At 29.2% G+C, this 19,323-nt stretch overlaps 1 protein-coding gene across 1 annotated transcript in view; it reads right to left on the bottom strand.

The window, feature by feature from the left end:
- Positions 1–12,999: 12,999 nt before the first annotated feature.
- LOC107436583 (protein lap4) overlaps positions 13,000–19,323 on the bottom strand; it is an 86,036-nt gene continuing 79,712 nt past the window's right edge. Inside the window, exons 36-39 of the mRNA XM_016048347.3 lie at positions 18,949–19,107; positions 18,149–18,252; positions 17,130–17,181; positions 13,000–15,448 (exon numbers count right to left, since the gene is read on the bottom strand). Of these exons, the coding sequence (XP_015903833.1) occupies positions 17,150–17,181; positions 18,149–18,252; positions 18,949–19,107 (295 nt within the window). The 3' untranslated portion in view covers positions 13,000–15,448; positions 17,130–17,149. The remainder of the gene's footprint in view (positions 15,449–17,129; positions 17,182–18,148; positions 18,253–18,948; positions 19,108–19,323) is intronic.

Genomic DNA, 19,323 nt, shown 5'->3' on the forward strand with positions numbered 1-19,323 from the left:
GGTACCAAAAAATTTCATAACTGTCGTTGAACAGCCGACCCAATTTTATGGGTTTACGACTACTAATGTTCAACTCCGTAGTCTTGTAATTTTGAACCCAATACAGAAGACAAGGGAACTCCTGGATCGGGTTTTGAGAGAAATTTGCCTTCGTGGAGGACTTTTTGATGGAGCTAACCAGCATTTGCGTTACATGGAGAGGAAGGCAACGAGAACCTCCCACGGTTATCCTGCAACAAGAGGACTCTAACCCACGATCCGTCTACCACTGACGATATTTCACGTCAGCACTGTGGTCGGTACAAGCCGCATACGGAAATCGTATCGTCTGGGATTCGAACCCGGTTCGCCTCATTGGAAGGAGAAAGCTCTATTCCCTGAGCCATCGCAGCTCTGGTACCAAAATATTGGGGGAATCTGGGAAATATAACCCCAATAGTTCGACCAGAACAGAAAGGCGGTTCAAAATTTGGACCCTTAACTTTCACCTTATCTAATGAACTTTATAAGCGACTTGAAATAATTTTGCGCAAAATTATAAAATTCTTTTATCCAGAGCAATGAAAAAAAAAAAAAAAAAAAAATTATAATAACTTTAAGCAAAAATTTTTTTTAATAACAGTCAAAATATTTTGAATCGTAAGGTATAAAATTTTTCGATATTATTTTAAAGTATGTAATTTTATAAAGAAAAATTCAAAATTTGAATGATATCGGTCGAATAGTTTCAGAGAAATTAAATTTTAAAAAACGCGATTTTTTTAAAAATTTTTTTATGAGCAAATATTTCACCGATTTCGCTCAAATATTTTATTTTGCCATGTAAAATTATATTCTTCAAAATGAGGTATTTTATACCCTACAATTCAAAGTTACACCAAAGAAACCAAACAAAGAAAACAAACTTATATAAATCAAAGTTGGACCCAAATTTTTACACAATTTTAAAGAGTGTATTTTTATAAGAAAAAATGTAAAATTTGAACGAAATCGGGTGAATAGTTTCTGAGAAATAGAATATAAATATACAACTTTTTAAAAATTCTATTTCTCAAAAACTACTCAATTTCTCAGAAACTATTCAACCAATTTTGTATTATGCAGTATTGTATCATGTAAAAATTTTGTATTATACCGTGGGTCATAAAAAAGTGCACTTACAATCAATAGCTTAAAAGCATTGCTACTAGAAGAATATTCGCGCTCGCACCGCGGAAGCGAAGAAGCCTTGGTAGGTGTTTTCTTTTTCTCCTTTTAATCATAAATATTTTATTTAAAGTAAGTAACTGTCTCCTAATGGTGAATCATGACAATACTCTCAATACGTAAGTTTTCTTGGGCATTATAATGAAAGAAGATTTTAAGTTTTGTGTCTTGATACGTCTCATTAAAATGAAATTTAAAAAAATGTATATCTAATGCTTTTCACATTAAGAGAAAAAACTAAACCAATTTTTGGGGCAAACGATTTTATAAATAACGTGATTCCGAAATCGTTTTCTAACGTTCAATTTTACACTTCTGATTTCGAATAAAATAAAACCGCTTATACATAAATAAAAGCCATTGTTCAGGAATTAGCCCATTTTAGTGATCACAACAATAGTTTAATTTGACATTTTGTTTTTGTTAAAATTGTAATTATCAGAACGAAAAGACTTCATCAAATGACTACCTAGAGTCACTAAGTAGCATTCATTAATGATTGAAATGAGCCGGCAAAGGCATGTTGATGAAATCGTTCTAATTATTAACTGATATACATAATTAGATGCAAGCATTCCTTCCTGAAATGTTGAAATAAATGTTTTTATTTCAACATGGTATTCGCAATCAGCATCATAAAAACATTTACTGCAGAGGAAAAGTTTTTGCACTCCTTACAAACACGATTTATAACAGCTGATTTCATATCCATCAATAACATTTACACATAAGTTTTTGTATTATTATAAATATACAACTTTTGATCTAATGATCGGATCTGCACGTTTTAGGATTCAATCTTAATGGTTCGAAGAGGTAATCACAAATATGCTAATTAAGTAGGGCAGACGATATTTTAAGTTACGAAATCAGACACAAAAACGTATTTTCTCTGAATAAACATACCTTTTTTTCCCAACCGATTCGGATTTATGACCTCCTAAATATATCAATCAAAACCCAAAATATACCCGGCAATCTGGGAAATATGGATTCCATAGTTAGATCAGGAGAGTGATTTAAAGTTCGAACCCCATAACGTTAATTTTACTTCGTACGTATTTCACTTTGTCTCGAGAACTTTTAAAGCGAACTGTAAAATTTTTGCACACTATTATAAAATTCGTTTATCCAAAGATAATTACGCGCAAAAAATAAATTTTATTAAATATTATTTATTAGTCGAAATTTTTTTGAATTATTAGGTATACAATTTTTAACATCATTTTAAAGTACGTATTTTACATGTCAAAATTCATAGTTTGAGCGAAATCGGTTGGACAGTTCCTGAGAAATCGAATTTTAAGGAAGTCTACATTTAAAAATTCGATTTCTCAGGAACTATTCGACCGATTTTGCTTAAATTTTGTATTTTACCATGCAAAATTACAGACTTTAAAGTGCTGTAAAAATTGTTCACCTAATTTTTTCCTAAAAGTATTCTTGATTATTTTACCTAAATGCAAAGAATATTTACATTTTGAATGACCCAAATTATTGTTAAAATTTCTGTAATTATAAATAATACTGTAATTAAAATTACTGTATTAAAAGTTATTTTTAAATTTGTTTGAAAATCATATTTCACTGTTCATATAACATTTTACTCGGGTCAAATATTTGCTTGTTAAATATTTTAATAAAATATTTAACAAGCAAATAAAAAATATATTTTAAGTTTCAATACTCTTGGTCACCTACTAAGAACACCGCCCCTTTCTACCAATATTCTCAATTCCATTCTATATAGTTACCACCAAAGTGTAAAATATCAGTTATTCTGTAGAGTGTAGATTAATAACAGTGATCCGTTAAAATGCCAAAATATTGTTTTATTTTTCAAATTACCCAGGTAATTTGCAAACTACTTAGTTAATCAGCACATCCCCGCGTACTTTGCAAACTANGCTTGAATGATAATCAATATGGCGGCGAACGCTCTATCCCTGAGCCATCGCGGCTCTGGTACCAAAATATTGGGGGAATCTGGGAAATATAACCCCAATAGTTCGACCAGAACAGAAAGGCGGTTCAAAATTTGGACCCTTAACTTTCGCCTTATCTAATGAACTTTATAAGCGACTTGAAATTATTTTGCACAAAATTATAAAATTCTTTTATCCAGAGCTAATTTAATGCAAAAAAAAACAAACATAATAATTATTATAACTTCTAGTAAATATTTTTTTTTAATAACAGTCAAAATATTTTGAATCGTAAGCTATAAAAATTTTTTACATTATTTTAAAGTATGTAATTTTATAAAGAAAAATGCAGAATTTGAATGATATCGGTCAAATAGTTTCTGAGAAATCAAATTTTAAAAACACGATTTTTTCAAAATTCGTTTTCTCAGCAAATATTTCACCGATTTCGCTCAAATTTTTTATTTAGCCATGCAAAATTACATTCTTCGAAATGAGGTATTTTATACCCTACAATTCAAAGTTACACCAAAGAAACCAAACTCATATAAACCAAAGTTACACCCAAATTTTTACACAATTTTAAAGGATGTATTTTTACAAGAAAAAATGTAAAATTTGAACGAAATCGGGTGAATAGTTTCTGAGATATAGAATATAAGTGTACAACTTTTAAAAAATTCTATTTCTCATAAACTATACAACCAATTTTATATTATGTAAAAATTTTGTATTATACCGTGGGTCATAAAAAAGTGCACTTACAATCAATAGCTTAAAAGCATTGCTATAGAACAGGGTTTCTTAACCTTTGGTTCATGAACCCCTAAGGGGTCCATGAGTCATATTTTGGGGGTCCGCTAACTACTCCTAATTTTTAAAACGTTTGGAAGCCTACCCATTGCTTGTAAAGCGATCTGTGGAGGTTGTTTGGTATCTTTGTTAGAGTCCCCACTTAAACTCTAGAAAGAAATATAACTCTAGGAAAGCGTTCCACATGAAAATGTTTCCGAGAACGGGTTATAGGTCTCTTCATAAATAACACTAAGTTTAAATAAATATCTTTATTAACATTTAGGAAGCTTGTAAATTTAACTAAAACATTCTAACATATATAAAACTTAACCACTTTAACATGGAGGCAGCATAGAAAAAAACTGCGAAAAGGTAACCGGCGAGAACATGCCGGATTGCTAGCTAGAACCGACGGGGAGAGAGAGAGAGCAAGCTGTGAGGATGCGGCCAAGTTATATCCAAAACATACTGTGCGCATTTTACTGATTTCGCCCTTCACGCATATCTCCATTCAGGTATGAGGTTTACGTCAATTACCGGCTGCAAGCTGCGTAGTCCAACGTCAGAGATTCGTAGTTCGGACTTTGCATTTCAGACCGCAACGCCACAGATCCATGGCAGCTATAATTCCGTTTGCTACAGTGTATCCTCTCGAAGCGGGATTTTCCACACTCGTGACAATAAAAACAAAACATCGAAATCGGTTGAATGTTGAACATGATATGCGTGTTGCTTTGTCGAAAACTGTCCCCCAATTCAATTTGTTAATTAAGGAAAAGCAGCAGCAACCGTCACATTAAAAATTTTAATTATAAAAATTTTGTATACTATTAAAGTAATAAAATTAAATGTTTTCTAATAATGGATGGTTTTTGCAATTATTTTTTTCACAGGGAGGTGGTCCGTGACTTCTTAAAACATTTTAAAAGGGGTCCATTATACCAAAAAGGTTAAGAAACGCTGCTAAGAAGAATATTCGCGCTCAAACCCTTGGTTGGCATTTTCTTTTTCTCCTTCCAATCATAAATATTTTATTTAAAGTAATTAACTATCTCCTAATGGTGAATCATGACAATACTCTCAATTCATAAGTTTTCTTGGGAATTATAATAAAAGAAGATTTTAAGTTTTGTGTCTTGATATGTATCATTAAAATGGAATTAAAAAAATGTTTATCTAATGCTTTTTACATTAAGAGAAAAAACTAAACCAATTTTTGGGGCAAACGATTTTATAAATAACGTGATTCCGAAATCGTTTTCTAACGTTCAATTTTACACTTCTGATTTCGAATAAAATAAAACCGCTTATACATAAATAAAAGCCATTGTTCAGGAATTAGCCCATTTTAGTGATCACAACAATAGTTTAATTTGACATTTTGTTTTTGTTAAAATTGTAATTATCAGAACGAAAAGACTTCATCAAATGACTACCTAGAGTCACTAAGTAGCATTCATTAATGATTGAAATGAGCCGGCAAAGGCATGTTGATGAAATCGTTCTAATTATTAACTGATATACATAATTAGATGCAAGCATTCCTTCCTGAAATGTTGAAATAAATGTTTTTATTTCAACATGGTATTCGCAATCAGCATCATAAAAACATTTACTGCAGAGGAAAAGTTTTTGCACTCCTTACAAACACGATTTATAACAGCTGATTTCATATCCATCAATAACATTTACACATAAGTTTTTGTATTATTATAAATATACAACTTTTGATCTAATGATCGGATCTGCACGTTTTAGGATTCAATCTTAATGGTTCGAAGAGGTAATCACAAATATGCTAATTAAGTAGGGCAGACGATATTTTAAGTTACGAAATCAGACACAAAAACGTATTTTCTCTGAATAAACATACCTTTTTTTCCCAACCGATTCGGATTTATGACCTCCTAAATATATCAATCAAAACCCAAAATATACCCGGCAATCTGGGAAATATGGATTCCATAGTTAGATCAGGAGAGTGATTTAAAGTTCGAACCCCATAACGTTAATTTTACTTCGTACGTATTTCACTTTGTCTCGAGAACTTTTAAAGCGAACTGTAAAATTTTTGCACACTATTATAAAATTCGTTTATCCAAAGATAATTACGCGCAAAAAATAAATTTTATTAAATATTATTTATTAGTCGAAATTTTTTTGAATTATTAGGTATACAATTTTTAACATCATTTTAAAGTACGTATTTTACATGTCAAAATTCATAGTTTGAGCGAAATCGGTTGGACAGTTCCTGAGAAATCGAATTTTAAGGAAGTCTACATTTAAAAATTCGATTTCTCAGGAACTATTCGACCGATTTTGCTTAAATTTTGTATTTTACCATGCAAAATTACAGACTTTAAAGTGCTGTAAAAATTGTTCACCTAATTTTTTCCTAAAAGTATTCTTGATTATTTTACCTAAATGCAAAGAATATTTACATTTTGAATGACCCAAATTATTGTTAAAATTTCTGTAATTATAAATAATACTGTAATTAAAATTACTGTATTAAAAGTTATTTTTAAATTTGTTTGAAAATCATATTTCACTGTTCATATAACATTTTACTCGGGTCAAATATTTGCTTGTTAAATATTTTAATAAAATATTTAACAAGCAAATAAAAAATATATTTTAAGTTTCAATACTCTTGGTCACCTACTAAGAACACCGCCCCTTTCTACCAATATTCTCAATTCCATTCTATATAGTTACCACCAAAGTGTAAAATATCAGTTATTCTGTAGAGTGTAGATTAATAACAGTGATCCGTTAAAATGCCAAAATATTGTTTTATTTTTCAAATTACCCAGGTAATTTGCAAACTACTTAGTTAATCAGCACATCCCCGCGTACTTTGCAAACTACCTAGATAATCAGCACACCACTAGGCAATCGATAAAATGAAAGTGCAAATCTGCTGAAACAGCAACGTTTCTGTACGCTTAGATCAGCACACCACTAGGCAGGCACTCGATAAAATGAAAGTGCACATTTTCTGAAACAGCAACGTTTCTGTACGCTTAGATCAGCACATCACTAGGCACTCGATAAAATGAAAGCGCAAATTTGCTGAAACAACAACAACGTGTCTGTACGCTTAAATTAACATATTTATTTTTTCTATCTAAAAAAAACAAGTTAATAAAATTAAAATTTTAGTTGATAGAACCAATCAATTTATAAAATATAACACAATCAACCAAACGGTTATATTTCAATTAAGGACATATACATGTCATTTATTTGTTGTTGACGTATGCCATTAAGGCAGAAGGGGTGCGATTCTTGTTTCCAATGGCCCCATCTATGACCAAGAATTCAACTTCTGCCAAACCCATACTTCACACCCGTTAATAGGGTGGACCCATTCATACATCCACAGGTCGTAATTTTGACCTGAATCAGAAAACGATGAATCTGCAATTCAGTACCCCCAGAGGTATTGATTTGTTATAGGAACATCGAGGACTTTGAGACTCAATAGATTTAACTAGCCAGTCAGCATTTACTTCACGGGGAGTCTTCGGCCGGAAGGGATCTAACCCACGACCACTTAGACATGGGCCCAGTGCCCTACCAACCAGGCTATCCCGACCCATGTCATTTATTTAATTAGATAAATAATTCCAAGAAACTGATGCCGTGGAATCTTGTTTTATTCATATGAATGCTGATTCCCTTGTTCCAGCCCACAATTTATGTTGAGTACCAATAAAATACGATTGCAAAAGGTTAAATAAAATGTAAAAAAAAAGGACTCATTTTTAATTGTAAAAATATACAAGATAAAAGGAAACAAAATATGATAATATAAATATTAGTTTATTCCCACTTCCATAATATACAATACAAAAATAATTTTTTAAAAATTTCCAATATTCATCAANACCGATTTTTTTGTGCGGAAAGACCGGTGTTTCCAGTAAACTACTAAAATGATCCATCACCAACCAACAGTCGTCTAAATCTCATCTAAAAATTTCCTTTGCACTGAAGCTCCTGACCTTCACCCACTACTCCACCATTGGACACTATTTTCCTGTCTCTCAACATGGATTCACCTAAATAAAAGAACTATTGGTTTTTTATAAGTGACTATCTTTCTTTGAGTGATTTATTCCTATAGATTTTCTGGAAGATAACGCCAGGTAAATACTTTGTTTTTTTCCTGTTTCTCTCTTTTTGGGTTATTCGGACACTATGCGTAATTGTATTAATTGTCTTTTTATGAATCGGCCATATTTCTTCTGAATTCAGTTGTTTTTTTAAATATGCTACTTTTTCATTTTTATTCTATACCCAACCGTAACAGGGCAATACAATAACTTGTTGAACAAACTAATATTATTTTTAAAAACAATACTCATTGTTTTAACTTTTGGTTTTCAATTTTAAGACTTTTTTTCAGTTAACAATAAGGTTATAATTTTTGTTCTAACTAAAAAGAAAAAAATAATAAAAATTTTATTTTAAAAAATAAGTTTCCTAGAAAAAGTTATTTTTGTACGAACTCAAAACTAAAAAGAAAAAAAATAATAAAAATTTTGTTTTAAAAAGTTTGTTTCCTAGAAAAAGTTATTAATAATAAAACATTTTACATTTAATTTTTCCTTTCAGTAACTACTCCACTTAAAACGTCCAGTCAGATGAATCTTAATCCTGAAAGTTGCATGCATTTCTTATTTATAAATTTTTTGTTTTAGTTTTCCCAGAAATAAAAACAAGGAATTTTTTTTCTTCTTCGTATTTTGCAGAAAAGATGAAACATTGAAAATAAGGATTGTCATTGTGTTTCAATAATAAGCTGTTCAATTTTTTACTAAGCTCTTAAAATTAATGGTGTATAGTAGGCTTTGGTATAGTGCGCCAAAAGAACGAACCACCCTGAATAACTTTTGATCCTAATGATCGCGTTTTAGGGCTCAATCTTAATGGTTCGAAGAGGTGACGACAAATATGCTAATTAAGTAGTGCAGACGATATTTTAAGTTACGAAATCAGACACAAAAACGTACTTTCTCTGAATAAACGTACTTTTTTTTATATAACGGATTCGGATTTATGACCAACAAAATATAGAGGGTAGCGGCAATCTGGGAAATATGGACAACGTGGTTTGGTCAGGAGAGCGATTCAAAATTCGGACCCCATAATGTTAATTTTACTTTTAGCGCATTTCACCATGTGTCCATTAATTTCGTAACCTAAAATATCGTCTGCATTAATTAATAAGCATATTTAAGGTCATCCTCTCGAACTATTCAGATTGAATCCTTGAAAGTGAAGATCCGATCATTTAATCATAAGTTATTCAGGGTGGTCCGTTTTTTTTTGGCGCACTGCGCGCATATTTTAAATGCTTAGTAAAGAGTTGAAACAGCTTATTATTGAAACACAATGACACTCCTTATTTTCAATCTTTTATCTTTTCTGCAAAATACGAAGAAAAAAAAAACCCTCATTGTTTTTGATTCTGGAAAAAACTACAACAAAACATTTGTATTAAAAATGCATACAACATTCAGGGTAGAGATTTATCTGACTGGACATTTGAAGTGAAGACTTGTATTATCTTCAAGCAGTTAAAATCTATCATATGATCACACAAACTAGCCAAAAAGAAATGTCGCTGTTGTCGTAGGCCATTAAGGCAAGGGGTGCGTTTGTTCATGGTCTTTAGTGGCGTCATCTATTGCAAAAAATTCGACTTCTGCCACACTCATGCGTCACGTCCGTTTATCGGGCGGACCTATTCATAAATCCACAGATCGTAATTTTGACCTTAACCAGAGAACGATCAATTCAGTACCTCCAAAGGAATAATTTGTAATGAATAGGAACATGGAGGACTTTGTGATGAAGACAGATTTAACGTGCACCAGTGACCATTTTCTACACGGGGAGTCTTCGGCCGGCTGAATTTAAACTCTCGTTCCCACGAACGTGAGTCCTGCGTCTTACGAACTACGACGACAAAAAAAAAGAAATAAAATAAAAATTTGCCTGTATAGTGTTTTAAATAATTGAAACTACGATTGTAAGCTAACTCAGAGCTCCAGTTAAAAACTCTAGTGAGTTGTAACGTGGAACATTTTGAGTAACGATTATAAATGTAATCTACTGATCTTGACTTCAGATGGATTAGAAAGCATTTTGATAATAATAATTAATAGCACCCTTCGTGAAATTTATAGTACTTGTTTATTATTGTGAATTTGCAATATTCCGTTTTGAACAAATAAAATGGAGTCTCTCATTTGGTACTATGTTATAAATGAATTAGATTGCGCTTTTTTGATGTGCAATTCCCCCCCCCCCCNCCCCCCCCCCACTTCTTCTCGAATTTAATGAGGCAAATAATATTTGAAGAATGAAAAAATATCAGAAATAATGAAAAGCAATTTTAAAAACAAACTTTACTCAATCCAACGGTGTTTGGATGGCCAGCACTAACTTTGCAGTTTAGCCCTGAAAATAGCTTTTAACCATTCCAAGGGATTAAAAAAAAGCCAATTTAAATAGAAAACATCGGAAAAAAAATTCTAAATCTATATTTTAAATTCCCTTTTGTGCAATTACACGGAGACAGATTTTGTCGGATACGTTCATAAAATTAATGAAGCATAGAGTTAACTCTCACAAATACAAATTAACCTCTTAATTGGACACTTTTTTTAACCAGAAATTTTTACAGAAAGGCTTTGATTAGAATAGTTATAAATCATACTTAATAGAATAAGAAAATGGGAGAATTTTTTTTAAAAACTAATGTCAAATAGTTATTTAATTCACATTTCAGCATCAATATTTAATAAAATAAAAAATTTTATTCAAGAGCGCTGCACACAGCAAAACTGAAATATTTTATAAAGTAATTAACTCCTTTTTCCTAAAGCACTTATAAAAAACATTTCAAGGACCGGGACAAGCTACACCATCTGTTGAAACATATTGGTACAACAAAATTTCCTTAAAATTAAAAATGCAGAAAAACCAGAAAAGTAAAAAATAGCATTGCCAGCTAGGTCTAAATTTAGGTAGCACATACAGTGTATAGGTGAAGGTTTTAACATTTTGCGGTCCAAATGCAATCCCCCAATTTCTGTTCAGTGGCGGATCAAGCGAAGGCAAAATTAAAAAAAAAATTCATAATAATTTTTTTAATAGTTTACAAAAGAAATAAAGTATTTTAAAAATTATTTAAGGGGGCATATACACCTAGGTAGGTCGGTAAAATCGATTTTCTTTCCATCTAATTATGTTCTTCACTGTATGTTGAGAATTTTAATAACTCTGCCAGCTAGTGCAGCAACGTTCCTTTTCAACTCTTCGATGTCTCAAAACTTGGCTTAAGAGCAACTCAAAATCAAGAACGATTAAATGGACTCGCATTATTAAACATATACCGAGAAATTGATTTGGATGTTGAAAAAATCATTGACAGATTCGCCAAAGTTTCTAAAAAACGCATTACATTTATTATTTAAAGATGTTGAATACTTGAACTATTTATGTATTGTTCGTGATGAAAAAAAAAAATAAATGAGAAGACCAGCATTAAAAACCAGTTTTTTTTCCTTCAAAAAAACTATTAAAAAAAATGTTTTTTTTTTTTTTATATCAAAAATTTTGTGTGTGTGTGTGGGGGGGGGGAAATCTGAGTCTATGACCCCCCACCAGGAAAAATTTCTGGATCCGCCCCTGAGTACCATTAAAATATGACTGCAAAAGGTTAATTAAACTGTTGTAAAAAAAGGACTCAATAATAATTGTAAAAATATACAAGATAAAAGGAGACAAAAGATGATAATATAAATATTAGTTTATTCCCACTTCCATAATATACAATACAAAAATAAATTTTTAAAAATTGCCAATCCTCATCAATGCATCTAAAATTTTTTTACATACGCATATGTATTTGTAAGTAAAAAATTTATACTCAATTTTTTTTTTTTTTTTAAAAATGTGGCAAAAGTCATTTATATAAAAATAATTTTGACAAATATATTTTCAATAAAATTTTTAAACCATTTCACTTTCTCTCCTTTTTTAGAAAATGAATTAGTTTTAACATTAATAAATTATATGACAATAAATATTACATGATTGGTTTCAGATCTGTCTCCAAGAAATACTGTACATAATAACACAATAAGAGAACCAAAATTTTTTCATACAAATGTTTTTACCATTTCAAAGATTTTTATAATTTTTTTTTATACAATATATGTTTGAAAACAATGCAATTCTCAAACAAATGCCTCATTCCAAAGATCTAACCTTATTTACAATAACTTACAAAAAATAACAAACATTTATATTGCAAAGAAAACAGTAACCTCATATTTTTGTAAGTAGAAGTTTACATGAGGGTTGGCTACAACCAGAATGTTTAGACCAAAAGAAACCTATTTTTATGATGTACAAGACTTTATCAATTTATTTACTCTAAAAAGATGAAAGATACAATCATTTTATTCAGAATCAAAAGTTTCAAAAACTTTTAAACAGCTCGTAATAAAAAATGCAAAAAAAAAAAAGAAAAAAAAAATTACAAATTTTTTTTTTTTTATAAAATATTTATACAAGTTAAGCTTCTATAAAAGTTGTATACCTTATTGTATACTATTAACTTTTCTGATTAAATTTTTTTTTGTTTTTGAAAAATCATTTTTTTTACCATTTTATTAAAAGGCTTTTCAAACAGAAAAATAATTTTTTAAAGAAATTTTTGGATTAGATTTGATTAAATTAATATTGAATAACATTAACTGAATTTGATACAATTAGAAAATGTGTAAACAAACAAAATAAAAATTAAGAAAATAAGTAGCATACTTTAGAGTCATGAAACTAATATTTACATAAATAATATAAACACAAGAAAGAATTTTTTGATAAAACATTGAGGCAACAAAATAAAAAAAAAAGTTCAATATATTTTTGCAACAAAAAATATTCAAGCATGCCCTGTTTTATTTTTCGCCAACCCTGACTTGATTTATAAGCTTAAGCAGTTTATTCCATTCTAAAATACTAAAATATCGAAGAGAACAAAAAAAAAATCTCTATGAACTTCCCTTTGAATCCGCATAAAAATGACAATCTTAAAAATGGATGATCATGAAATATAAAACAGAGATTATAGATAAAATTCTCGTGAAAGAATGTCTCTTGAATATTAAAAAATAAGTGAAAATTAGTATAATTGCAATATGATAGATGTGAAATAGTTACAAAGTCGATATACTTCTTGGTTATGGCAAACAAAAAAGCTGAGAACTATTAGATACAGTAAAAAAAAAATAACAAGGAAAATTAAGACTTTCTTATAGTGTGGTGATGGGAAAGATTAATACACTTCTTATTAATTAGATGGCACTACTTGTCAGGCAAAAATTGTTACAATAAAGCATTATTGTGAGATTAATTTCAAACAGACAACAAAGTTAAGGTGGGTGTGCACAATTGGTCCAAACAACATTATTTTTTTACAGACATGGGACCACAATGGGAAAAATGTCTGATTATAGACAATATGTCCGAATATTAATAAATAAATTACGGGAAATTGTTTCTAGCTTGTTTTTTTTTCTTCACTGTACCTAATATGCAAATGGTTAATTTAATGAAATAGAAACAATAACAAATGATGAAATAAAATAAGAAACAAGTTAATAACAATCTTTACTAAATTATGAGAACTAATTTGGGGCTAAAATATTAATAGATTCATTACAAAGAAAAATCAAAGGTGTATGATATTTAAGAGTTTTTGATAAAAGAAAAACATGGCAAAATAAACACAAATTATACTAAAACACAAACAACTTAATAAAAACAAGAAAATGTTTTTTAAAAAAATGAATTAAAGAGATGAAGCAAAAATCTGAAAATTTCAATATTGAACCAAATTTTCATTTACCTATTCATTGCTAATACATACAATTTGGCACTTTAGTATAGATAACAACAATAGTATTTTATTATTTAATTATTATTAATAGATAAACATATTAAAAAAATTTAGCATGTTTATTTTCATTTATCTGTGAGTTATTTGCTCACTTGTTATAAGTTAGAAATTATGTTTCAAATTTGAATGAGTTGTTTCTATATTTATAGATGCAATTTTTCTTTCTATTCTATAAATTCTAAGAAAAATGTCATGTAGATTATAGATTCAATGTTCAAGCAAACAACAAAATTCACATAAAAAAATAGAAAAAGAATATTGAAAATTAATAACAGCCTTAAGAGATAAATATATTTATTTCGAGTGATATCAAACAAATATTTTTTAAAAAAAGCATATTATTAAAAGACAGATGATTCATTGCAAATCTCATCAATATATTTAATTTCATTTTAGAAAATATTAATTAAAATCTAAAAATACTTACTTATACACAAGTTGATTGCATAAGAAAGTATTTTATAATAAAAAAAAAATCTCGAAAAAATAAAACTTTAAAAATTGTCCTATGAAATAAAATAGGACTTAGCTACCTTAAAAGGTCTGCTCATTTAGACAGTAACAGATACTACCTTTAAAGCATTGTTTAGTAGCAGTAACTGATATAACCTATAAAGCATCGTTTAGTTGAAGTAACTGATACTACCTCAGGGTGCGTAGCCAGATTCTACAACAAAAAATAAGCACATTTTAAATACTTTTTAAGCACTCACTTAAATACTTTCCAATCCCTTTCCAAAAAAATATATATATTTTTTTTTTGCAGAAATTTGTGCAGCAATAAAAATAATTTTCTTCCCTGTCGTTTAAAGTTCTTAATTTATAAAAATAAAATCGATAAAATTCAAAAAATTTACATAATCATGATAAAATAACAACTAGTTTCTGATAAATACTGCAGAAAAAATTATGTTTTTTTTTTTTTTTTTGCAATTTAGAACAATCGATACAGCAAAGAAAAAAATCTCTTCTTAAAAGATAGAAAATTAAGCGCTTTTTAAAAACCCCAAATGAAAAAAGCACCTTTAAGACCTTTTAAAAAACATAAATAAAAAAATAAGCACCTTTGAGCACTTTTTAAAAACGCTACGCACCCTGTACCTTTAAAGCATTGTTAATTGCAGTAACTGATACTATCTTCACAGCATTTGCAGTAACTGATACTACCTTCAAGGTTTTGCAATAACTTTTATGAGGGGAAAAAATAAAAGGTACAAAATTTAAAAAGGTAGTAATCAATCAATCACAACAAAATTAACTGTCTTAAAGATAAAATTGCATCTAAACATGGCATTTTCAAAATTCTAAAAATTGGCATTTGCCGAATCGATTCCACACATTATCGTCATGGATGAAGGACATGTTTCATTGCAATACAGTTTCTCTGTACACCAATATGATTGTCACCTCCCTAATAGAGAGGTTTTGAATAAATTTACAGGAAATAAATTAAAACCAAACAGATGCTGCTTCCACTTCTTTATTCACATCCACAGGTGATTAATTACATGATTTGGGCACCTTTAAAGGAGGCCTATAAAGGTAAAAAAGAAAATAAAGAAAGAATAAGAGTAAAAATTTTTTAATAAAATAAAACTTATTTACTTAACACCTTTGTAATTGATTAAAGCAAATGATTGCTGTTAGATTCCTTCTCTAATCGCAGTGAATTGAAAGTTAACCTTAGATAAGTTAGACTCTGTAGCTTATCATTTGACTCATAGACTAAAAATTAAATACTTGCTAATTTTTTTATTATTAATGTCAATCAAATCAGCACTTATTATGGGAAATACACATCAATTTTTATTAAAAAGATTTAAACATTTCAAAATGTGACATTAGTTACTAAATATCGATGCAAAAATATTGAACTTTCAAAATTATAAAAATTGACAATTGTACAAATGTAGTTTAAAATGATTCATAGGTGTCAGATAACAAAACAGATATTATGTACGCAATTTACAAGCTTTATATAAAACTTATTTATAACTTATTTAAACATAACTTACATATAACTTATTTAAATAAAACTTATTTACTTAACAGATTTGTAATTGATTAAAACAAATGATTGCAGATAGCTTCTGCACTAATTGCAGAGAATTGAAAATTAAGCTTAGATAAATTAGACTCCATATCTTATCATTTGACTCATTGGCACCTGCTGATTTTCTTTTTTATTAATGTCAATCAAATCAGCACTTATTAAGGGAAATACACTTTAATTTTTATTAAAAATACTGAAATATTTTAAAATGTAACACTAGTTATCTTTGAAGATATTAAAATGTTGACTTCTCGAAATTATAAAACCTAGCAATTTTGGGTACAAGTGTGGTTTTAAAATTATTTTATAGGTGACACGTAACAAAACAGATAATATACGCAACTTATAAGTTTTATATAAACAATTAATAATAATTTGTTTTGTACTTAGATGGTGGTTTTTAAACAATTAACAATTGTACCATGTTGATCAATCATTAAAATGTTAAACTTCATTCATCAACCAAGTGAATAATTTCACTTTAGATTGAAAATTTGATGACAACTAAAACGACTCATTTCTTTTCATACTGTCAATACAACAATATATATTATATGAGCAGAGATAGACAAAATTAAAAATCACCATTGGACACAGGGTGACTAATTATAAGAGCGTGACTAAGAATAAAATTTTTATAACCGACGGTGAACAACTGACCGAAATTTATGGATTTACGACCACTAATGTTTAATCCAGAAGACAAGGAAACTTCCGAATGGGCGAAATTTGTCCTTGTGGAAGAATTTTTGAGGGAAATAGCCCGCATTTGCATTATATGGAGAGGAAAACCACAAAAACCTCCCACAGGTAGCCAAACGGCAAGGGAACTGTAACCCATGATCTGTCTACCACTGAGGACTTTTTTTATCGTCAGCTTAGGTTCATTTCATTATTAGTATTATTATTTAAAAACCATGGAATTAGTATGAATATTAAAAATTTTTTTTAATTGCCTGCTCGTCTCGTAAAACTTTTCTTCAATTTAAAAGTGAACCTTTTATTGTTTTTATCATGTCTTGAGAAATGCACAAGTCTTAGATTTTTTGCAACAGTTTTTATAATAGTTAAAAAGATTTTAAATTTTAAAACTGTTAAAAATGCAATAAATGGCCAGTAGCAACGTTTCTTAATTTTGCCCTATATAAGTGGGGTAACTTACAATGCTGCCTTCATTCGCTATCAAGTGAGTTTTGTACAATGACTAGGCCTTCCTGTAAAGATAAAGAGTAATTAGAAAACAAAAAAGAAAGCCCAATCAATTAACATGTCTTAACAGTCTATGAAAGAAAAAATAATTAAAACAACATTTTTTTTTCTTCTTAAGGGCAAGGAACACTCACATCATTAAGAAATAGCAATTAATAATTTAAATTATTTATCCCTATTAGCAATGCTAATACAAACAGTGGCTTTAAAATAATTTAACTTTCACTAAGGTACAAGAGGTTATGAAGATGGCAATGAGGTCACTATTGCAATCAGCTTTATTTCACAGACAAGCAGGCTCCCATCTATCTGAGCCTGTGTAGGCTTCAAGCTGCCATCTGTCAACAACAGTTCAGAGCCATAGCCACAGTGCTATTAAGGCTCTTTCACTTATGCATTCACATTATTTTGTACACAACTCAAAAGACAAGGGAATTCTTTAATCCAACTAATGTGACCATCACATACTTGGTGGGCTGATTGAGCAGGACTTAGAGGCATTTACATTATCTCAGAGAAAAATCAAACAACCTAATGTAGGGAGCTATTTGCAATGGGAATCAGATTTTAAGCGATTTATTACTAACGATTTCAACATAGCTGCCTGAGTTGTTATGGCAATGTTATTATTTTTAGATCGTGCCAAAAAGCAAAGAATCACAGGTGTAGATTATTTAAAACAAAGATATTATTTAAAAAAATTACAACAAATTATCAGGACACTCACAAAATATGGGCTTTTTTTGAGCAAATATTTTTATTTAATAAATTGCAGAGTAATCACAAATCTCCAAGTTGCTTAATTTCAAACAAGATCACACTCCCAGCTTGAAATATAAGATGGTTGAATTCAAGAATCTCAATTAGTATTATTTGCATTTTATATTAATTTAGTATTTTTTTTGTAAATAGATCATATCTCTACAAGTTTTAAAAGTTGCGGTAATCATTACCAATCAAAAATATCATTACCTTCAGAATCTTCAAAATTTACAGGTGACACAGAATGAGATTCTTCATTAACATTGCTTCTTGTTTGAGATTGTTGCAGTATATCCTCTTCTAATGGATTTAATCTAAAGAAATAATATTTATTTTATTGTAAACTCAAATTTATTTTTTTTACGGTCATTTAAAAATATTTTAAAGCTTTAAATATATATTTTTATACTATATTAAATAATTAGAGAGGCAAAGACCCAAAAGTTCATCTTTCAATTTTACAAAAACTGTATTGATTTAAAAACACAAGCATTTAATAAGAAAATAAACTAACACTTTTCTCCCTGAGATGTTACAAAGATAATTTAGGCTTAAATTTAAAAATGAAAAAGGTTATATTATTATTAAAACACCTGTACGCTGAGAAGAAGGGAAGAGTTGGAATACAAACTTCGTGGTTTTTAAACTGGCTAAAATATAGCAGACATTTTACTTTAACAAAAGTTTATTAACAAGAACACATTTCTTTCAAAACTAATTCCGTAAATAGTGAATATCAGAATCACTTTATACCTGAACACATATGCATTTTAAAATTAATTCTGCAAATGGCGGATTTTCAGAATAACTTCGTAACTTTGAAATTCAAGCTTTTGCAGTAGGGTAAAATAATGGCATAATAAAGCTATTTTTAGCATAAACATTTTAATTTAGTTAATTTTTCCAATTGCGAAAAATTTAAAAGATTATGTCAGCATATTAAAAAATGTTATAATACAAATGGTAGTAGACAAACTTTTAACAATTTTAATAGAACATGGACGCATTACCTGGCTTGCTTCAAAGCCATTTGTTTAGCAACATGCAAAGCTCTTAGTTGAGATGGCGAGAGAGTTTCTTCAGTGGCATTACTATTCAACTCATCATCTATTCTTTGATCAACATCTGATTCTGGATTTGAGATTAACCGGTTTTCTTCAGAAATAAAGCTAAAACATAATTTAAAACAATATATATAGTAAACAAATTGACATTGTTATGGAAAAAGCTCTTATAATTTAGAGTAATGAGTGAATGTGGAAGTATTGCAATGGTGGGGAGGGGGCTCTCTCCCTCTCCATATATATATATATATGGAGATATATGGATATATATATATATATATGGAGATATATGGATATATATATATATATATGGAGATATAT

The sequence above is a fragment of the Parasteatoda tepidariorum genome, chromosome 6 (genome assembly GCF_043381705.1).
Source record: "Parasteatoda tepidariorum isolate YZ-2023 chromosome 6, CAS_Ptep_4.0, whole genome shotgun sequence".
In the NCBI taxonomy this organism is placed as follows: Eukaryota; Metazoa; Arthropoda; class Arachnida; order Araneae; family Theridiidae; genus Parasteatoda; species Parasteatoda tepidariorum.